The 23,920-nt window shown below is 43.3% G+C and overlaps 1 protein-coding gene across 1 annotated transcript in view; it reads left to right on the forward strand.

Annotated features, from left to right (window-relative positions):
* The window catches only part of LOC125096200 (phospholipid-transporting ATPase IB-like), a 659,532-nt gene that overhangs the window by 75,277 nt on the left and 560,335 nt on the right, over positions 1-23,920 (forward strand). The window contains exon 2 of the mRNA XM_047722948.1: positions 21,644-21,788. Coding sequence (XP_047578904.1) covers positions 21,644-21,788 — 145 coding nt within the window. The remainder of the gene's footprint in view (positions 1-21,643; positions 21,789-23,920) is intronic.

The following is a 23,920-nucleotide window of genomic DNA, read 5'->3' on the forward strand; positions in this document are numbered from 1 at the left end:
TCCTTAAGTTGACATTAAAAATACTTTTCCTGGGGCGCCTGGGTGGCTCAGTGGGTTAAAGCCTCTGCCTTCAGCTTGGGTCATGATCCCAGTGTCCTGGGATCGAGCCGCGCATTGGGCTCTCTGCTCAGCGGGGAGCCTGCTTCCTCCTCTCTCTTTGCCTGCCTTCTGCCTACTTGTGATCAGTCTGTCAAATAAATAAATAAAATCTTTAAAAAAAATACTTTTCCTCCTTTAGATACAAGTTATGAGTTTGAGAGGTGGGGAGGGCTGTGGGATATGTTGATAGGTAAGATAATAATGGCGTTATAACTGCTAAGCTGGTGCTGTACAGTAGAAATCTAACAGGAACATATTTGCACTTTACTAGTGTATTTCATTTAACTCCAAATATCCTAAATGTTATTTTAGCATGTAGTCAGTATAAAAATTCGAGACATTTTATGTCCGTTTTTAATATAAAATAAAAAAAAATTGAAATCTGCTGTGTATTTTTCACTTATAGCATATCTCAATTCTTTTTTTTAAAAGATTTTACTTATTTATTTGACAGAGAGAGATGACAAGTAGGCAGAGAGGCAGGAAGAGAGATAGCTGAGCAGAGAGCCTGATGCAGGGCTCAATCCTAGGGTCCTGGGATCATGACCTGAGCTGAAGGCAGAAGCTTAACCCACTGAGCCACCCAGGCACCCCAGCATATCTCAGTTCTGACTAGCAATATTTCAAGTACTCAGTAGTCACATGGGCTATTTTAGGTTCGTTATTAAACGGAACGAGACTGAGACAAAGTGAAAGTTATTTAAAGCTTTATTTTATGCCAAGTATTAGATATCAGACTGATTGGCCAGGGGAATGAGACTGAAACAGAGTTACAGTTATGCAAATCTCTATTCTATGCTAAGCATTAGAAGTCAGACTGACCCGGCAAGGATGTCTCTGAAGAGAGCGACCACCCCCAGCTTACAGGCTCAAGAATCAACTGACTGACCCGTCAGGGCCGTCTCTGAAGAGAGCGACCCCTCCCAATCTTACAGGCTACCTTTTATTGGGTGAAACTGCAACCCATATCTTGGTATCTCAACCCACCGGGTTTGTGTGTCTTTTGTTGATTGGCTAGTTCCATCTGGTCTGGTGATGTGTTATTCAAGATTACACCAAACTAGGAACCGTTACAAACAGTACTTTCTGGGAAGGCTTAGTCAGTTAACATATTGAGTGTGAATAATAAGATCGTCGTCCTTCCCAAGATGGAGTTATTTAGGTTTGGGCAAAACCTTCTCACTGTTACAAACAGTACTTCGTACTGATTAGATGTCTCTATCTGGCCCGAGTTGTCCTTGTATTCTGGGCTCTGTTATCAGGAACTAGCCGACTACATTTTACTGGTTTCCCAGACTTGTTTCTAAGTAAGTTTCTCTGGGTGGGTGGGGGGGAGTCAATTTAAGTTTACTGCACAAACAACAAAATGGCTGTTTACCCAAGATGGAGTCGCTCTGGCTAAATAGGTCCTTACAGGCTAGTGGCTAACTTACTGGTCAGAAGTGTTAGTCTCTGATTGTTATCTGATCAACATTGTTCTTGTTGTTCAAAATTTATACATGTACACACAGATTGCAGTATAAGCAAAGTATTCAGAAATAGCCATATTTAATACACTTCAGATAGCCATAATGAAATAATCTTTGGTCTTTTGGTTACTCATAATTATGTTTCTCAGTACTCTCATCGGGGTGTTTATACCTGCTGGAGTAATTAACAGAGGATCTCTACAATGCAGTGCCTCAATGATAAAAAAAACTTCAGAACAACCTTAAACATAGTAAAGATTTCAACAAGAGCTGTGAAAAGTACAGCAGGAAAAGAAGACTTTATCGGGTTAAGGTGCAAGTGATTTTTTGGGACAAGGAAAATATGGGATTTAACTAGAACTCTAAGGTACAGGAGTAATATTGTTAGAAGGGAAGGGTGGACATGGGGATTGCCCTTGGGATCTGAAACACAAAGTGGAGACTCTAAGTGGGCCACCTTAGAAGAATTCCTGGTTGAGATATAAACTAAATAAATATAGAGAAGTTCTTGGGAATAATGACTCTTGACAGAAAGGGAGTTACATGGGCTTTGAGGCCTGATGGGGGCTGATATTCAGGTATTTAGCAAGTGCTCTCATGTGACATTTCTGTTTGATGACTATAGCCATATCAGTTAATAGACTCCTTAATTAAAAACCTTGTCCTTACAAAATTCTCTTTGGTACTTGTATCCAGCACTTATCAGGAGAGCGTACCAGTGTTTGGGGTTGGGAAGATGGAGAGATCTGTTCCTTGGCTTTGTCAAGTTGGAGGTGGATTTAGGACTTTGGATTAGACTTGAGTAACACCTGGTGCGGCTGTTGTAATGAGATCATTGTATTAACAATGTCAATGTCAGGTGTGTGGGCCTTCCATAGAGCTGAGTAGCTTTAAGACTGAGTTACTAGCCTAGGAGAGCAGCCACTTGGCAGATTTGTGCTTCGCATGGTAGTGGGGAATGTGAGAGTGCCTAGTCGGGCAAGCACGTGATGTGGAGCAAGGCCCTTAGGATGATGAGTTAGTGTATGTTTCAAGTAGTTACGTTTTATATCACCTTCAAGGAATTCTTTTTTGGGGGATTGGTTTTAGTAATTTTTATCTTCCTATAAAGCAGGCTTGGTTGCTTATTAGATCATTAGCTTTTCACTTGTGAATATTTGCTTAATGCTTTTGCAAATCTCTGATTTCAAGTTGCTAAGGTAGTCATAAAATTCAAACTGGAAAGTAAATAGGTCTCATTTTGAAAGGTACTTAGGCCAACTAAGATGCCGATAAGCACCGTTCTAGCACATTTATTTTCAGATATTATGTTTTTAAAATCTCTGAGGGTAAGTTGTTTGTTCGACCTATTTGGTCAAGTAGGTTGAAACACGTGCAGCCTTGTCTCAATGTGGCTGTTTTTTCAAAGCTTGTCTTCTTATTCAGCGTACTTCGTCATGTTGCCAGATCTTTTGGTTGCCCTGTATTTTTAGATTTGGACCACATTTGGACACAGGTATTCATTTTGTGGCCTTCATGGCTTTGACGGGTAATGCATGGGCTTCTGCCTGTTCCAGAAATGAAGGGGGTACCATGGTACCACACAGAACACCAGAAGAACTTCCCTGGCTGCCTTCTGTGATTTGAATACTCTCTCACTATGTCATTGTTTTTACATAAAAAATTCTTCCATTTGCTCATGTCAATAATATTATATAGATTCTTGGATGACTTCTTACTATTACAGAACATCTTTTTTTTTTTTCTTAAGATTTTATTTATTTGTCAGAGAGAGAGAGAGAGAGAAAGAAAGAGTAGCAGGCAGAGGGAGAAGCAGGCTCCCTTCTGAGAAAGGACCCTGATGTGGGGCTCCATCCCAGGACCCTGGGATCATGACCTGAGCCGAAGGCATGTGCTTAACCAACTGAATTACCCAGGCGTCCCATGGAACATCTTTATAAAAAAATATTTTATGGTGACTAACATAACACACACACACACACACACACACACACACACACACCAATATTGTCTAATTTCAAAGCCTGATCAATGAAACCAGACAGACCTAAATCTAAACTTTATATATTATCACCTATGAGTTAAGTGACCTTGCTTTAACCTCACAAGTCCTTTATTTTCTCATCTGTTAAAGGGTGTTGATAACTCTCACAGGGTGATTCTGAATTAAATGTGAGTTTGTATGGACAGCTTCTGGTAGTGGTGGGCAGGTCTTAGGAAATGGAAGTTTAATTATTAGCATACAGTCATTAATGACTGTATTCTGTGATTTTACAATAACCTCATTACTTTAATATGGAACATTGTAGTTTGCTTACTTTTTCAAGCCCAAGGTCTCGGTTTTAGCATTGTAAAATTATTAGGCAAAGTAGGTATTATCTTCATCGCTCAGACAAAGAGGTCAAATCTCATAGATAAGCTTTAAATTATAGGTAATAATACATTGTGGGTTTGAGAAATGAGTAAATTGAGGCTCACAGTCTGGCCTACCAAAGGACAAAATGTGTACTTACGGTGATAGTGAAAAGAAGTGATGACATGGGTAATGTTGATATATGCCTGGTGATTAATGAACCTTAGCAACAGAGTTGGGTAGATTATTTGCTAAAACTTATTAAAGTAGATTGAATTCATGGAATCATTCAAAAGGCAAGGACCAAACACAGGCACCAGGCACCAGAAGGAGATCAGAGAACAAGAAAAGCTCAGCTTTACAACACAGCTTACATTCTAGAGGGGTATACAGATGACATGTGGATAAATGATATTTGTAAGAGTTATCACTGCTCTAGGGGCCCCTGGGTGGCTCAGTGGGTTAAGGCCTCTGCCTTCAGCTCGGGTCATGATCCTAGGGTCCTGGGATCGAGCCCCACATCGGGCTCTCTGCTCAGTGGAAAGCCTGCTTCCCTTCCTCTCTCTCTGCCTGCCTCTCTGCCTACTTGTGATCTCTGTCTGTCAAATAAATAAATAAAAATCTTAAAAAAAAAAAAGAGTTATCACTGCTCTAAAGAAAAGAAAGCCTGGATAACAAATGACCAAAGGGAAGAACAACTGTGGATAGCACAGTTAAAGGAGAACTCTTTGAAGATGGGACATTTGAGCAGAGACCCAAGAAATAAACCAGAGAAATGAAGGGAGTTCCAGCTCTGGATGACTCCGAATATAGTAAGAGCTAAAGAGTTGAGGTGGGGATGAGCTGGACATGTGTGAGGGACAGAAGAAAAGGCCAGTGTGTCTGGAGTAGAGCCTTGTTAGCCCCTGGTGGGGAGTTTGCTCTCTATTCAAAGCGTAGTGGAAAACTGATCCACTAGATCTGGCATTACGTTTAAAAATATGACTCTGCCCAACTTAGGGCTTGATCTCATGACCCTGAGATCATGCCCTGAGCTGAAACCAAGAGTCAGATGCTCAACCAACTGAGCCACCCAGGTGTCCCTATCTTCCCCTTTTCTTATGAAGATATCGGTCACTGGCTTAAGGTTCACCCCAATCCAAGATGATTTCCTCTTGAACTTTCCCTTAACTACACTGGCAAAGATCTTTATTCCAAATAGGTCATGTTATGAGGTTCCAAGTGGACATGTTTTTTTTGGGTGATACAATTCAACCCATTATAAGCCTGGAAGTCCTAAAAACGGTGATTGATTTTATTTTAGGTTCCACAGAAAGCCATCATGATATTATACTTTTAAAACATCACTTTTTGGGGCACCTGGGTGGCTCAGTGGGTTGAGCCGCTGCCTTCGGCTCAGGTCATGATCTCAGGGTCCTGGGATCGAGCCCCGCATCGGGTTCTCTTCTCAGCGGGGAGCCTGCTTCTCTCTCTCTCTCTCTCTCTCTCTCTGCCTGCCTCTCTGTCTACTTGTGATCTCTCTCTGTCAAATAAATAAATAAAATCTTTAAAAAAAAATAAAACATCACTTTGAGTATTGTATAGAGAGTGGATCATAAGTGGACAAGTATGGAAATAAGAAAAACAATCAATAAGAATGAGTTTTATTGCAGTAGCCCAAGAGAGAGATGCTGGTTTTAACTAGGGTTGTAGCAATGGGGAGCCAGAGGAGATGGTAAGACATGTCAGTAGATAGGATATACAAGATTAAAAAAAGTGAGTAATGAAATATCCCTAAGTCTTTGGCCTGAGCAATGTTTTGGATGGTAGGGGAAACTCAAAAAGGGAGGTTAAGGAAATCAAGAATTCTCTTCTGGACTTTTTTACATGGCCCTTTGTTATATGCTGACTTTGTTCTCACACCACCCTTCTATATTTGAATAGCTACAATAAAGCCTTCATTTTAATAGCCCTGACATCTTAAGTTGCGTCACCCACCTGTAGTTTAGGGCTTTGCCCCCCCCCCCCCCCACTGCCAACCACCACCACTTTCATTAGCCGAAGATTTTAATTAAGGCATTTTGAGTACAATTGCACACATGGAAAAAAAAATATGACTGCATCCTGTGGGGAAGGTGGGAGAAGGATGGATTAGGAAGTTCCTGTGATATCCAAGTGAGGACTGGTGATGGGATGATCTGGGGTAGTAGCAGCCGTTGGGGAGAGAAGTAGTTTGATTCGGGATCTGTTCATGTTAGGAGCAGGGTAGAACTGATGGTATTTCCTGACAGACTAGATGTGGGATGGAAAGATAAATCAAAATATTTGGGAAGTAATTGCAAGGGAGAATGCTGCACTATTTCTAATTCAGGTCAGTCCTTCCTGGAGGGATTCCGTGCCCTCCACAGTATAAAGACAATCCACTTATTCACTTTGAGTGCCTGTTAAATGCCAGAGATTCTAGGGAAATGCGATAGTCCTTGATTTCAAGGACCCCAAAACAGGACTTTTGGAAAGTTCAAGTTATTCTCTGAGAGGAGGAGAAAATTAAAGTCGACAGAGGAGAAAGTTCTGGCAGAGAAAGTATCCAGGGGGAGGTACAAATAGGAAGCATGGTGGGTGCCTTTAGCTTTTATGAATGAGTTCCCCCATGGAGTGAAGAATAAACTTACTTTTTATCATCTTAGTCATTCTATTTGAATTATGTGGCTTCTTTATTACACTCATAAACTTATATTTTTATTCTCTGTACACCTTGGCAATGATAAAGCCTAGAGATGCATGTCCTATGAAATATGCAAAAAGAAGGCATTTACATAAATAATGTTCCAGAAAATTAAAGTTGAAAAATATTTTCCACATCATTAAAGTTTACACTATTTAAAGTAAATCGGGATTTCCCCCTTAGATTTCAAACTATATTGTTTCAGCAGAAAGTGATAAAATCTAATCAGGAATAAAAAGATCAAGTTTGTTTTTTATTCAGTGCCTGAGTAGACAGTTTTGGTATCCAGCTGCTCCTGTGCTGAGGCTCCTGCCTTGCTTCCAGCTTAGGTCTGAATTGTGTAGGCCATGATTGCCCTAAAATGGGTTTTCATAGGGAGAAAGGCATTACCAGCCATCATAGAATTTCAGTATATATGCTGTGGTCAGGGTAATGCTTCCAGTCACCCACTAGGCTCCCTGATCTCCTCTGTGTGCTCTGCCTCAATGCCTGAAGTGCTGGGGTCCAGATTTGTCTGTCTTCTGAAAGTACAGATCTAGGTTGACCTAGCAATCTGTTGAGAGGTTAATGTGACCCATGAGGAAGAGAAGCAAAAGTGGAAAAGGAAATCATGCATGGAAAGGCACGCTCATGAGTGCAGGAGCTGTGGAAATGTGGGGAGGCCGTGTCCTGGCACGTTCTGTGTGTGTGCTGTCTCCTATCTGTCACTTCCCAAGTGAAGAAAGTAGTAGGAGCCACAGGTGTCTCACTGTGAGAAAGAGAACTGAGCTCTTTCAGGTGCTGCAAGTGGTCCAAGATGTCTCAAGTTTGAGCTATGATCAGACGGTAAGAGATGAGACTGAACGAAGAGATGTTTGAATCTTAGCAACACTGGATATATTCTGGGTAAATGGGTTTTAAATAAAGCATCTCTATGTAACACATTTCAAACCATGCTCTTGAAAAACATTTGTAGTTTATTTGCATTTTTCTTAAGAAATAGGGACTTCATCAAGATGAATAGCTTCTGCGTAGCAAAGGGAATAGTCAACAAAACTAAAAAGCAACCGACAGAATGGGAGAAGATATTTGCAAATGACATACGAGATAAAGGGTTAGTATTCAGGATCTATAAAGAACATATCAAACTCAACATCCCCAAAACAAATAATCTAGTCAGATGACATGAACAGACATTTCTCCAAAGAACATATACAAATGGCCAACAGATACGTGGAAAAATGCTCTACATTACTTGGCATCAGGGAAATATAAATTAAAACAACAGTAAGAAACCACCACCCGCCAGTCAGAATGGCTAAAATTAACAAGGTAGGAAACAACAGATGTTGGCGAGGATGAGGAGACAGGGAAACCCTCCTACACCATTGGCGGGAATGTAAGCTGGTATAGCCACTCTGGCAAACAGTATGGAGGTTCCTCATGAGGTTAAAAATAGAGCTACCCTATGATCCAGCAATTGCATTACTGGGTATTTACTCCAAAGATACAGATGTAGTGAAAGGAAGGGGAACCTGCAACCCAATGTTCATAGCAGCAATGTCCACAATAGCCAAACTGTGGAAGGAACTGAGATGTCCTTTGAGAGAAGAATGGATAAAGAAGATGTGGTTCATATATTCAGTGGACTATTACTCAGCCATCAGAAAGGACGAATACCTACCATTTACATCGACATGGATGGAACTGGAGGGTATTACGCGGGGCAAAATAAGTCAGTCAAAGAAAGACAATTATCATATGGTTTCGCTCATATGTGGAATATAAGAAATAGTGCAGAGGATCATAGGGGAAGGAAGGGAAAACTGAATGGTAAGTCATCAGAGAGAAAAACCATGAGACCAGGAAACAAACTGAGGGTTGCTGGAGGGGAGGTAAGTGGCAAGATGGTGTAACTGGGTGATGGGCACTAAGGAAGGCACGTGATGTGATGAGCACTGGGTATTAGATGCAACTGATGAATTACTGAACACTACAACTGGAACTAATGATGTACTACATGTTGGCTAGTTGAATTTAAATAAATAAAAAAAGAAATGTGTCTTAAGAAAATAAGTTCAGATAATCTACTCTCTCACTCTGCCAACCAGCATTGGTGTTTGAAGCGAATATGACAGCCTTCCACATGTGTAAGGGCTGAAGATGGAAATGGAATTATTTCCTCATGAAATGTGTACTTCTGATATTGGTCTCATTAAGCACTTGGGAGAGCTTCACTGCTGGTTTATCCTTCCATTTCTGGATCCTATGGATTGTGTCTCTCTGGGGTAAATGGGTGGCCTTTTTTATTTCTGGTGCCTGATCCTTTGTTGGTTGGGGGTCTCTTTGCAATTGTTGTGTGCCTCATTTTTTTGTTGGTACGTCAGTCAACCCGTAATATAGCAGTTCAGCCATTGCTGTGATTATTCAAATTAAAGCAGAAACTGTTCTTTCTATGGATGGGAAAATAGACGTTGCAATCAGGATACACTAGATCTAGGGACCACAGATACTGAGATGGGGTTAAGAGTAGGAGAGCTTTCTTAGGGGCGATGCCTTTGAAAGATGCAGGTGGGGGTGCCGTGCTGTGGGACTGAGCCAAGAGAGCCTTCTTACAGCGGTGCTGATCTGTTGCCTGTCACGGAAGAGAAGGAAGGTAGCAGAGCTGGGCTGGCAGAGCTTTGGGCTGAGATCATGGCCCAGTGGGAACCTCTAGAACCAGGCTTGGCAAGTTCCAGCCTGCGGGCCTGTCACCATCTTAATGGCTTGGACTAATCACAGAAATTTAAGTGCTACCTTGGTCATAGTAACATCACATTTACTGATCTTCTGGAGTAGCTGTTTTTGTGTGTGTGTGTGTGTTTTTCTTTCCATTTTATAAGTCCATTTATCTCCTTGCAAGGAGGTCCATTTCGGAGGGGGTCCCTAAATTCTGTAGTGGTGTAGTTCCTTGATGAGTGCTCTCTCCCTCTACCCCAGCATTTTCAACCACAGCTATGTAGAACTGAGCTGGATTGTCAGCAGAGTAAAAGGTATTAAAAGGAAGCTCTGGAAACAATTTAGGACTCTGGTTGTGACCACACTTGCTGCTAGTGCATCAGCAAAGGATTTGCAGTGTGGCATATGACACAGAAACTTAGTTATGAGCCAGGATTGTATGTCAGACATTACTGAGAGCTTGGGATAATTCTGGCAGGTCTTCGTAATACTCAGTTCATTAAAGTAGTGTCTTTGGTAGATTGAATTCTTGTCCCAGAGGAGTATGTAATGCTTTTATTATTTGGGCCTCAAATTCCCTCCTCTTTATAGAATTTTTGGGCATAAGGATATCTACTACACAGATAGTGTATTTGATTGTATTAACTTTACAATTTCATAGTCTATTGTGAAAATCCTTTCATTCAAGGGGAACTAATTGCTTAAATGATCAGAAATCCATGGGTAAAGGAAGAGCATCAGAAAATGGAAAGCCTCTGGTCTTTCCCCTCCCTGTCAGCCCTTCAACTCCTAGGCTTTGTTCATTAATTCCTTTGATCTGCTTCTAAAATCAGCTGCTGTCCTTCTGGTGCCTACAGCTCTCCAACCTACAGCTAGAGACCCTTCCTTTGCCTGAGCATTTTCCCTGATATGTAGCTCTATCGCAGCATTTCTTACTCTACACCTGTGTAATTTTGTACATGTTTTCACCCCTCAGTCATCTAGCTTCTTGTTCCTTGTCGATCAAAACGGTCTTTCCATTCCCTGATCTTTGCTGTGGCCTTCAGAGGCAGTGTTGTGTAGGGACGCAAAGCTAGGAGCTTTTGTCATTCTTGTGTACCTGCCTGGGTGTGGAGGCTGGTGGAGCACAGTCCTCAGAGGACATCCTAGAAGGCTGCATGAAAGCGACTCGCATCGCATGGCTTTGTCTTACTCTGTGGATGTCCCTCCTCATCTTTGCCCTTTAGAACCCTTCATGTAGAGTTCAGTTACTGGCTTTACAGTGAGAGATCTCCTCAATCTCTCCAACCAGTACCACCCCCTTTGCTACTCAGCTGGAAGCACTAATCTTTCTCTTAGACCCCACATACCCACAACGTTCACTGTCCCTTCATCCTCTCCCACAGATGCTGAGGATAGTAAGATCAACAAGGTACAGTTCATACTTTCCCAACTGGAGACCTTTTCAATCAGAAAGACAAATAAACAGTAATTATGACACAGAAAATGCACACACTGGACAGTTGTATATGGCGATATAGGTTGTGTAAGACTGAGAAAAATGCCTCCTGGAGGAATTTCCTGCCTGGTTATATCTAACGGTCCTGTAATTAGGAGATGGGCCTTTACCTCTACCTGGGGGAGTATGATGAGTGAAGACTTCTCAGAGGAGAGATAACCTGGGCTATTGCTTAAGGATGAGTTGTTGGCGGGTGGAGAACACCCTTAAAGGAAGAAAATCCAGGTGAAAGGAAACCGTGCACATTCTGTGCTGTATTATTCTGCACTGATTTGTTTCCTCACCAGATTACAAGCTCTCTGAATGCAGGAGAAAGTTTTTACTTTGGCATTATGCACATAGAATATTCTGAACCTTGGATATATGAATGACTTCCTGTCTGCCTCAATCTTTTTGCTTGCCTGCTTGACCTACTGGTTTCTTCTACATGTTCCTGCCTTCGGGGCACTTGAATCTCTACAGACTTGGCTTTCCTAGATTAAGTATCCAATCCCACAATCAGTACTGCCACCACCATGCTGCCGGTGATCCTGGTATTTGGGGGAGGTTTTTTTTTTTACTTTTTTTTTTTTAAAGATTTTATTTATTTATTTGACAGAGAGAAATCACAAGTAGGCAGAGAGGCAAGCAGAGAGAGAGGAGGAAGCAGGCTCCCCGCCGAGCGGAAAGCCCGATGTGGGGCTTGAACCCAGGACCTGGGATCATGACCTGAGCCGAAGGCAGTGGCTTAACCCACTGAGCCACCCAGGCGCCCCCTTTTTTTACTTTTATGTATAGACTCTGGTGATATGCTTTTAGTTAAAGAAAAAAATAAACTGAAACCTAATAAGGGTAAAAGACAGTCAACAAATATTTATCTATTTTAGGAAACTCCTGGAAGCCCCTCCCCCCAATTATTTATGATGTAGGTCCTATAAATGACTTGTATAGTAAGGAACAAAATTCAACTTGTAGTTACTGAGCTAGTTGGTAAATTATTCCATTCTCGTTATTTCTAAAGTGGGCATGGTCCTTGTGATTGTTTTGAGAATTAAATGGGTTAATATACATGGAGTGTATATTACACCAGGCTCAACAAAAGATTGTTGTGCTTCTTACTGTAACTATTTATGACCCCTCAGTGACATGGTGAAGGCAGCTAATTGGTTTGGCGATGCCTGTGGGTGGAGGATGCTGGGGAGTTAACGGACTCCATCTGCATCTCTTTGGCTTCGCTCCTCCTTCTCAAAGATTTTTCCACATTTAGAACTTTCTCACTTCTGTGTCTGAGAAGAAACGTGATACACAAAATGTCACATCAACAAGAAAGTCAGGAAAAGCCATCACACTGGAAAAGAATGTGTTGTATCAGTGCAATCGGGAATAAAATTGGCCTCCTGGTTGACTCTTTCAAGTCTGATAGCATGTAATTTTGGAGGTGACATTAAGATTGTTGATAGAAATAAAGGGTGTTAGGGTCACATGACCAGTAGTAAAACGCAAACCTGACAGGCAGATTTTACATGTGCTATGGGACGATAGTTGGAGCAAATGAATGTGCCTTTCTCTTGTACCTGACCTTTGATTTCCATGCCTCCACCTCCCTGGGAAAGTTTAGAAGATCTGCACAGAGAACTGTCAAGGTGTCTTCTTCACCTTATCCCTCTCAAAAATAGCAGTGATAGGCAAGCTAGCCTTTTGTTTATGAGGAGACTTTGTAGATTACAACAGACTTAGAGGGCTTGTTAGCATGTTCTGTGTTGAAGAAGAGCTACCTCAGTGGGTTTGTAAAGGGTTGTTTGGGACCCAGAAAGAGAATGATGTCAGGGACGTACATGAAGGAGCTTACCTGTCCTTTTGCTCTTCAGTAGGTGGAAGGGAGAGAGGTGGCAAGAGAAGAAATTGATCTGAAAAGAAACACCTTAATTTTTTTCCTCTCTGGGGGCAGTTTCCCCAATCAATATGTGATATACCTGAGGATAAAACTGAGTAAGGCGAGGTCTCATTTTCCTGACTTGCCCACCTATACTTTTCATGTGGTCTGGGAGCAGATTTAAAAGCTAGTGGGCCTTCCAGGGGCTGATCCTGGCACGGCTGCTGAAAGGGGGCTGATGACCATGAGCAAGAGAGGTATTGGTCACTAATGACACTGGACAGGTGGGTGGCTGTGAGTCAACATGTAGTGAATCTACCTACTCCCCCCAACCGCTGGCCAAGGTGTTGTGTGTCTTCCAAATGCTGAGGACAGGCAAAACACCTTGGGAGAAAACTGCACATCTCCTAGGAGTCACTGTTCAGAGACTGCATTCATGCGTACTGAATCACGATTTTTAAGGTTGGTGTCCTTAACTTGCGCCCAGTTTCCTGGCCCCAGGAGTAATGAGTATCTCTCCTAGCAACACAGGGTGTTGCTACAGAGAAGCCACGGGACTTGTGTTTCAAGCCTCAGCCAATCCAGTCCGTATAGCATGATCCTCTGAACTGAGTATTGTAAAATCTAGCATTTCTTTTTGGTTGATTGAGCTTTTACATATCAAAGATATTTCCTTGGAAACACATTTGCCTTTTCTTGTATTTGAATTAGTTAAATGATCTAAGGTGTAAAAACAAGTTTCGAGGAAAAGAAGGCTGATTGGTATTGCTGCACTTACTGGAAAGAAAGCCTCAAATTACTGTGGCTCCACTTTCACCCATGGTGCCGGAGCCAACGAGATTGTAAATAAATGATCACTGGCATGTGCCTTTGCTCACACGCCACGGTTCCTGGGACACTCTTTTCCCACACAACCCAATTAGACTGCCATACTTGTTTTTGGAAGTCTGGTTCAAATGCTTCCCCCATGAAGTTGCCTGGCTCTTTGGCCCTAGATGAGACTGGCAGTCTTCTCTGTCCTCTGGGTTCTCCTTTTCCTTGGTCTCATTTATTTCTGTTGTTTCTACTAAAGCTTAAGTTCGTGGCTTAAACTGCATACCTTTCCCTCCCTCTACCTGGCAAAATGCCTTAGATCTAGGAAGGGCCCAATTTGTGCTTAAATAAATTCAGCACCCAACAGTATTTCAAATCCTAAATAGTCCAGGGCCAGTTACTTCCCCTCTCACCTTCTCTATCCCTGAAAAAGAGACAAGAGAAGTCAATAAGTATTGGCAGCAAAGAGTGTCCCTCTCTCTTTGTGTTTCTTTTTAATCCTTGGGTAGAAATGGATTACAGTTGCTATATTTGGAGAAACGCGGTTTGTGCCAAGTGGGGTCTAGAAAAGACCTCCAAAATGTGTCCGCCAGGGCTGGAATAATCACATCGCGCATTTGCACTGCATTTTCATTGTGTGTGTTTGATTAGGAGGAATAACCAGCTCAAGTGCTTCCCCAGCTGCAGGACTGCTTTCTGTCTGTGTTCTGAAGGATTATGAAACATCTTCGTAAATGTAGAGTAGAGGCCAGAGTTGAACTTGAAACCCTTTTGGGAAGCGGAGGGGGGACACACACACACACACACACACACACACACACACACATGCCTCTTGTTATAAAGCTCTACGATGATTGTCCTGTTTTCCTGGAAATTTTTCTAGAGGCAGAGAGAACCATTTTTCACATACCTTTAAAGTACGTAAAAAATTAGGAGAAAATACAAAGTTAACTTAACTCCAGTAACAAAAGCCCAAAGAACCTGTTTACTCGGAATTTTATGTTCTGTTTTGTTGATATGGAAGGTATTTAATATTTCCTTGAAATGGAAGTTGGCATGTAATAATTTTGTTAGCTGTGAAAGAACTTAGTTTTTATGAAGAGTTAGCAAACTATGGCCTGTGGGCCAAATCTGGCCCATGAGAGAAGAATTGTTAACTTTTTAAGATTTTCATGTTTAAAAAATAGAGGTCATATGTAGATCAAAGCCTAAAACATTTACTGTCTGACCCTTTACAGAGAGTTTGCCAATCCTAGATTTAGACCATTGATTTCTGTTTTGCGGATGAAGAAATCAGGGCTCAAATGCTGTCCTGACTTGCTGAAGCTCATAGAGGCGGCCTGTCCTAATGGACCGAGCCGTGGATTCAAGTTTCTGCAGATCTCGCTTCTCATCCTACCTTGAGTCTGACCTAGTATACTTCTGTGATTGTTTGTAAAGTCTCTCTTTTGGTTCTATCATTCTAGAGTTCACAGAGTAATGTCTGCAATTGTGAGGCCAGAGTTAGCTCAGTCCTTATAGGTTAAGGGCACAATTTTCTAGGAGACCTTCTTTACTTCAGACAGCAGCTGCAATCTCTGGGATACCTTGACCACTTGTACTTCTGACCAAATAGTTACAAATTCAAGGATTCCCGTTACCTCTTTGGTTTCAATAATAAATTAGAAAAACTGAGAACTCAGAAAATTATTATACTCAGAATTATAGGTTTTATCCTAAAGGATACAAATCAGGACCAGCCAAATGGAGAAAGACTCACAGGGAGAGGTCTGGGAGGGTCCCACATATGAAGTTTCCATGTCCTTAGGGCCTGTCACTGAACTTTGGTGTCCATAGTTTTTATTGGGGTTTCATTACATATGCATTATTAATCAGATCATTGTCACATGTTTGAATTCCAGTCTCTGGTCCCCCTTCCTCTTCAGAGTTGGGAGGTCAGACCCCAACCCTCTAATCACATGGTTGGTTTTTATGGCATGGTCAACCCCCATTCTAAAATGGTCTAGGGGCCCACCAGGGTCACCTCATAAGCATAAAACTGGGTGTGGTCCCTGGGGCCCACCATGAATAACAAAGACACTCCAGTCACTGGGATGGTTCCAAGGGGTTAGAAGCTTACCCAGAAAGCCAGGACAGAGACCAGCCAAATTCTCTGTCTTACAACAGTGTCTAACCAAATTCTGACTACCCACAGAGCTAGTTGCAGAGGTTCTGGGAAAAGGTTCACCACTTTAATAGGTTTCTGACTTAGCAAGACTAGAGTATTTCTTTCCCAAGAATTTCTGCTGTGAGACAGTAAGACTTCTTTGCAAGGGATGTGGACTAGATAATTTACCAGCATCTTCTCGAGTTCTGAGTTAGAGAAAAATGCTGCAGTTCAGAGTGAAGGGTTTATTTCTGTGTTGCTTAAGGCAATGAAATACTTAGAAAAAATTGGCCTGACAATAATTCCCCTTTTGTGTCTAACTCTTTGAGATTCTTAACTCCCTGGACCAATTTTATTCATGCTAATATGTATGTTATATAAATAGTCATAAAATAATATATACTTAATTAGATAGGAACAAATTTCTGAAACCTGTTAAGGTTTTTCATTCTCTTCCCAGGACAATCTCCATGGAATTAATTTATGTAATGAGGAGACATGAGGCATTGTCCTTTACTTCTATCTGCTCACCTGCCAGTGGGAAGTCTAGCACTGTCCCTGCTTCCTAGCTAGTGACTTCACCTCCCTGTTGCCACAGACAGGCTGTGTGAGTGGAATGAGAAATTTGAGCCAGGACATGAACAAAGTGAGTCAGAGGAGATTCACAGGCAAGCTAGAGCTGCAGTGTGGCTTGGGGCCCGTGGAAGAGTAATGGGTGTTAGTGGCACATGCATGAGAACTAGCCTGCTTTCCTCTGCCGCTTCCCGAGTCTTCATCTATCCTTGTAGAGAATGCCATCCACCAGGAGACTGTGCTTATCAGCCATCTCTGTTTCTTAGAATTCTTTCTCCTATCCTGGCAGAAAATCTCAAAGGAGGAGGGGCTTCTTTATTTAGCCGATCACCTTCCAGCTCTTTCTGGGCTTTATCCAAACCAGGCAACCTAAATGTTACCATGCAGAGGTTCCTCTGTCAGATCTGGCTTCCCTGGGTGTGGGTTGTGGCATTTCAGGGCTCCTGTGTCAGAGGCAACTAAAACCTTACCTCCAACGACCACCCCCTTGCCCCCCGACCAGGGTGATCTATATGTGAATAGATATTTCTCCCTCCTTGTTAGCCTTACTTGCTCATCTATCTTAAAGGGAAAAGTAGGTTCTCTGTGTGCTCCCTTACAGTATTAGTTAGCATTTCTGGTTATTCAGGGTGGGTCATGAACCCAAAGACCCTAATATAGCTAGCATCTAGGAGGGGACTTTACCCAGAATCCACAACGTTGTTGGGACCGTTTCTGTTGCTTTCCATGAAACAGCTTCATCTTTATTCCAAAAGAAACCCTTTACTCCCCGGCCTACCCCAGGGGTAGAAGATGCTACGAGACCCAGAGAGTGTATGTTCATAGAGCAGCCATACGCAGAAACCATCCTCTTTAGGTCCCCTGTCAGTTTCCAGAAGACTCCTAATTGTCCAGCTTAGACCAAGTAACTGTCCTCAGGACAGAGAGCTGTGATGGATGAAGGGGACTGCATTTTATAGACCTGTCTGGGGGCTCCCTGGCCTATATGTGGGAGGGGAAGGGTTCAGTTACTAGATAAGGGAGTTTGGGCTTCTGTAGCTGGGTAAGCATCCTCAAAAAGGACCTGCTACATTAGCCCTTTATTTGTCTGTATTTACAGGCTGCCTACTGGTTTGGCATTATTTGGGATGATGGTGCTAGAGCCATGAGCAAGACGAAGTCCCCGCCCTCGTGCCCTTGGCCGTCCTCTATCTTGTCTGCATTTCCATTTTGTAGTAGGGAAGCTTAGTGCTTGTCCATTTGCTTACTCTTGTTTCTCTTTATCCTTTTTACTTTGGTTTCTTTCTCAACAGATATTTATTGAACTCCCACTGTCTGCTGACACTGTGCTTGTTTGTATGGGGGAGTGGTAAGCATCTACTCTAATTTTGCCTGGTGGTATTTTCAAAATGCATTAGCTCAGGATTCATCTCATGAGTCTGAATTTGAAACCTTAGTCATAATGTGCTTCACTATATATGGTATAGTGTTTTCTTTAGGCAATACATTTTCAACAGATGTGTGATATTTTGAAAAGATTAATGTTTTTCTCCAAAGCAGGATTGGGTCAAGATGAGGCCACTGAGGTAGAAGGAAGTCACCAGAGTCTTAGGTAGGAGGGAACTATCATGATTGCTACCTAGAATAACATTCTAGGTCTGGCCCTGTTGTAATATAGAAGGGTGAGCCACCCTCGTGTATGGCAGATGCTTGGGAGACACTATTTCATGTAATTCTATTACTAATGGTGTAACTGTTTTGCACCCCAATATTTGTTATCCAACACTTACATTCTTGTTTGGGAAAACTGTTTCCGTTCTTATTTCTATCAGTAGTGCTTTTTTTGTCCCAATCATCTCTTCTTCAAATCCCAATTATCCAATGTTCTTTTTTATTTCCTGGCCCACACACTCAGTCCAAAAAAAGTCTTACAGGGCTCTCTTCTGAGGTGGTTCTTCTGTTCATGTTTTTTACCCATTCTCCATTTAATTTTTGCTTCTTAACATCTTGCTTCTAGATGTAGAATTAATTTCCTACCTGATCTCCTTATCTACAAAGTCTCCCCTCTTTCTGCTCCTACTTGTCTATCACTGCCAATTGTTTTTTCCTCTGCTTAGAAACCATCTGTGACTTCATTTGACCTTCAGGATGTAGTTGAAGCTTCTTTGCCCGCATTTAAATCCACCCCAGTTTTTCAACCCCCCACCCCACTGCCCTCCCCACCCCCAACCCCTCACTGCTCATTTTTGTTTGTTTGGTTCAATTGGTTTCATATACATCTTGTCTACTTGGAAGAAGAAAGAGCCTAAGCTCTTTCTTCTTCCCTCAACTTTCCCTCAACTATCCTTGTCCTTCTCTTTCCTAATAGAAACCTTACCCATACTTTAAGGATTTTATCTCTGTCCTCAAACTCTGTTCTGACCAGCTCTCCTCAAGCACGAACAGGCTGCTGACTCCTGATCTTCCTTGGCACCTTCAAGCCCACTCTTAGTCACTTGTCATGAACTATGGCTTATTGGTAACCATGGTTATACCTTAGCCTTAAACTGGTTAAAATTTTTGAGAGCAGGAGCCAGATCTTTTGTTTTTTGTGTTCCCAGCAGTATATAAACAAGTGATTCTCAACTGTGGCTGCCCTCTCCTATCTCTTAAGTTACATTATTATTATTATTATTATTATTTAAGTAGGCTCCACACCCAGCATGGAGTCCAACATGGGGCTTGAACTCACAACCCTGAGATCAAGACCTGAATTGAGATTGACAGTCAGTGCCTAACTGATTGAACCATGCAGCTTCCCCCCCAACTTTTATGTTACTTTAAAGCATAGTAAAACAAGGCAGAATCTGTGAGGTCGGGCCCAGGATTTAGTTAATTGTGGGAGCTCCATTGGTGGTGGCACCATGCAGCAAGGGTGGAGAGCCACTGAGTGAACACAGTGTAAGCAATGAACTATTAATTTTTTAAGATTTTATTTATTTATTTGACAGAGAGAAAGACAGCGAGAGAGGGAACACAAGCAGGGGGAGTGGGAGAGGGAGAAGCAGGCTTCTCGCTGAGCAGGGAGCCCGATGTGGGGCTTGATCCCACATCCTGGGATCATGACCTGAGCTGAAGGCAGATACTTAATGACTGAGCCACCCAGGCGCCCCGCAATGAACTATTCTGACCCATATGAGTTTATGGCCTTTGAGCCCTCTGTGCATATCACTGCATCTCTGCCTGGAGAATTCAAAGCAATGCTTTGTAAGAAAATGATTTATTCGATTAGCAAATATGAATGCCCATTATGTGCCAGGCACTGTTGTAGGTGTCGAGATCACTGTAGTGCACAAAACATGTCCTGTTGTCCTGGAGCGTCTGCCCTTGGCCATGGGAAGCTAGACTAGATGAATAATGTCAGGTAATGATGATAAATGCTGGAGACAAAGCATAATAAGTGGGCCAAGAGAAAAGCAGTATTTTTATATAGGGAATATTTTTGAAACTAGCCTATGTGCCTTAAATCAGCAAATGCTTTATTTATTTATTTATTTGAGAGAGAGAGAGAGAGAGAGAGAGAGTGCAGAGCAAGAATGAGAGAGCACAAGCAGGGCCAGGGACAGAGGGAGAAGCAGATTCCCCACTGAGCAAGGAGCCCAACATGGGGTTGGATCCCAGGACTCTGGGATCGTGACCTGGACCGAAGGCAGACGTTTAACTGCTGAGCCACCTAGGTGCTCCAAATCAGCAAATGCTTTAAAACCCAGCCCAAAAAACAAACCGAGGGTTTTAGAGGGGAGGTGGGGTGGGAGGATGGGTGAGCCTGGTGGTGGGTATTAAGGAAGGCGCGGATTGCATGGAGCACTCTGTGTTGTACATAAATAGTGGATCTTGGAACACTGCATCAAAAACTAATGATGTATTTTATGGTGACTAACATAACACAATAAAAATTAAAAAAAAACAAAAATAAAGACCCAGCCTTCTCTGACGGAGGTTTGAGAGCCTGAGCTCTCAGGCCAGATAGGCTTGAAGTAGAGACTTTTGCTCTCTGTTGCCCCTTGTCCGTAAGTTAAGGATAGAGTAGTTCCCCTCACTCCCCAACCCCAGAAGCCAGAGGAACCCCGGGAGGTGGAGCCTGGAGGAGGGTGAGGATCTGAGGATACAATCCCTTAATGGGGCATAGCCAGGTTGGTGTGACCAGGGACCCAGTTACGAATATTCTCTGGGGTAGTATGTCAGTTCTCAACCGATTACACGTTTTGGTTGTCCCCTCATGTGACAAAAATTATAATAGGATTATAATCACTGAAAAAAGATGACACACTTCAATAGCCAAAATTTTCTATTTCAAGATTTTTCCCTGTCAGTGAATATTTGTTGTAGCTGTGAAGTAGACGGTGACTGAAATGAGATGTCCATTTCCCAAACAGGAGACATCATTCACCTCTTTGATAGGTGGAAAGCGTGGCAGATACTAGAGTGGAAACAATGTAAGGAAAAGGAGACGAGGCTGTATAGGCATTTCTTTCTCTGTGATCCTTTGCTTCAGGCACCCCTCCCTGAAGGTCCCTTCTTGAGGTGGGTAGCCCCTTCTGATGCCGAATACCTCTTGTTGGAGATGGGGTTGATCAGCTGTGTGTGCGCTCAGGTGTAGCCATGTGAGTCATGGGCACATCATTATTTTCCAAGCCAACACCTCCCTGCCTAAAGGTTATGGGGAGGTTGAGCTCGCAGAGAAGCTTGACTGTAGGACCGAAATCAACTCTTAAGGAGACAGACCTGCTTGTGTCTTAACCACAGCCACCTAACCCGAGCAATGAAATGAAAGATCGTGCATCCCTCAGGTTGCCGGGCGTTTCTGGGGGAGAAAAGCAGTTGCTGCATTCAGGATCTCGGTGGAGCCAAGCCCATCACCCGGAGGGTTGGGAATATCGTTTGTAGGGCATGGAGATGTGCTTTCACCATCCTTTTATGCGGTGACTGAATGCAGGGCACATCCCCTTTGCCGGTGTCTTTGTCCCAAGCACAATCAAAGCAGCCCAGGAAACCGAGTTCCGGAGCGCAGTCCCTGGGCCCGCAGGGGGAGCTCACCGGGGGACGAGGCGGGAGGCTCCAGCTCCGCGGTCCCCGCGGCCCCTCCCTGCCCCTGCAGCCCGCCGCGGTGCCCCTGCCAGCCGGGCCTCACGCTGCAGCCGCGCGAGAGGGGGCGGGGCGGAGTTGGCGGCGGCAGAGGCTCCCTCCTCGGCGCCCAAGGGACTAGGGCGGGGGTGGGGCGCGGGAGGGGGCGGGGCGGAGCCGGGAGCAGCCGCGGCGGCAGGTCTCCAGGGGGAGCCAAGGTACATAGGCGGGCCCAGCAGCGCCCAGAGCATCCTTCCCAGCTGGTCCCCGCTCGCCAGCCCGCAGCCGGCGTTCGCTGCCTCTCGCCTGGCGTGACTTCTTTGTGTTTTGTTTTCTGCCCTCGCCCCGTCCCTGCAGGACCTGTTCGTCCTTCTTCGGGCTACAAGAAGGCAGAGGATGAGATGTCCCGGGCCACGTCTGTTGGAGACCAGCTGGAGGCGCCAGCCCGCACCATTTACCTCAACCAACCGCATCTCAACAAATTCCGTGACAACCAGATCAGGTAGGGGAAGGAGGTGGAGAGACGCAAGGACATTTAATTCACAGCTGGAATGGGGTTCGTCTTCCTCTTGGCAGCTTTTCCACACACCTAGTTAGCCCCCACCCCTCTCTCTTCTGCCAGCCCCTTCCTTTCCCCACCCCCTCCACGTCCCCTTAGAGCCTGGCGGTCTCTACCTGCGCTCCCAATGGGGTCATGTGAATACAGCCTTTATCTTTCTCCCCGTGGGATCTGTTCTGGGCTCAGGCTTTCCGTGAGACCTGAGGAAGTTTTTATTCTTGTGTCCCTGACAAAAATGAGGTCTCTTATCTTTTCGTCCCTGGGCTCCCTTCCAAGAATTCCTCCTAGTCCTGTTCTAAGCCAAATGACAGCTCACCTTATCAATTTGCAGACCATAATGTGGGGAAGTGCTTTATAAAGGAATCCCATAGGTCACAAGGACTCACATTCAGCCCTACCTGGTCTCCAACATTGGTTATGAGGTCTTTATTTGCTGGGAAACTTTGCCTAGAGTTAGCTTTCATCCATCTCTCCGCTAATATTTAAGTGTCTACTTTTTGGCTGGCTACTGTGTTAGATGCTTTAGCTGTACTAGATCAGGGAATCCTCGTAACCTCTTGAAGGCATTACCTTCACATCAGGAAACGGAGATAGAAAGATACTAAATAATGTACCTGTGGTGATATAGCTACTGAATAACAGAGCTGCAAGGAGCACCCACCTTCTCTGACTACTATAGCTCAGATTCTTTCTGCTGCGCAAGGCTAGATCTTTAGGCATGGGCGTTGGTAGTTTTTCAAATTTCATTAAACTTTCAGACTTAGACAAATTTACGTGAGTGACTTCAGAGGATGTAGTTCTGTGAATGGCTCAGAACTCCATGCTCAGATGTAGACAAGTTAAATGATCTGGTTACACATGGATTATTGACAAGCTTGAATTCAATCCAGTGTTTCTGGAAAGCTCTGGTTAAATCTTCGTTGCATGTTTAAGTATTCCATTACAGCATTGGCACTTACGTGGGATGCTCAGCCTGACATCTGTATTGAAAAGGTTTGGCTGTTGGGCATGATTATAGCTCTATAGAGTTTGTGGTAGAAGAGTGATGCATTTAAATGGAGGTGATACCTTCACTTATTAAGGGAGTGTTAGATTATCCTGGCTTTATTTTTGGTTTTAAGGATGACCGTTGGGACATGTTCTTCACCTCAAAGTGTAGCCTACAAGAGTAGCTGAGGGCCCATTCAAGAAAGAGTGGGCTTGGTTTAAAATACGGAGCATGTGCCACAATGAATTATTACTTCACACACTCACATGGCTCTAATCAAATAGATAACAGGCATTAGGTGTTGGCGAGCATGTGGAGAAATGGAAGCCCTCTGTATACGTTGATGATGGGAACGAATAATGGTGCAGCTGCTTTGGAACACAGTTTGGCAGTTCCCCAAAGGGTAAATGTGTAATTACCATAAGACCCACCAATCTTCCTAGCTATGTCTACCCAAGATCAGAGAAAACCTGTGTGCACACAAACACAGTTACACAAATGATCAGAGCAGCATTATTCACGATAGCCCCGAAGTGGAACAACCTAATACCATGTGGTCTGTCCATACGATGGAATACTACCGGCCGTAACAAGGGCCAGAATAGAGATACATGCTACAATAGGGGTGAGACCTAAACATTGTGCTAAATGAAAGAAGCCAGGCACAGAAGGCCGCCTTCTGCTTACAGGAAATGTCTACAAGAGGCAAATCCATTGAGACCTAGATGAGTGACTGTTAGGGCTAGGGAAGCGAGAAAAGGTTGAGAAATGGGAGTGACGGCTAATGTATGTGGGGTTTCATTCTGAGGTGATGATTGCTCAACTCTGTGAACATACTTAAAACTGTCTGGAATCCTTTATTGCCGATACAGTTTCATTTCTTCATTCCTTATATCTATTTCTATTCAATTGCTTTTAAAAACATGGAAAGGTTACTTTATAAAAGATTATATCCTGTCTCTTTTTTCTTTGCTTGATTTTGGGATTCAGGAAATTTATAAATACAGTACTATGCTATATATTTCACTATATGATGGTCTTGGAATAGTAAATGTGTTAGGCTATACACACACACAATATAAGGATG

This window comes from Lutra lutra, chromosome 3 (assembly GCF_902655055.1).
Source record: "Lutra lutra chromosome 3, mLutLut1.2, whole genome shotgun sequence".
NCBI classification, from domain to species: domain Eukaryota; kingdom Metazoa; phylum Chordata; class Mammalia; order Carnivora; family Mustelidae; genus Lutra; species Lutra lutra.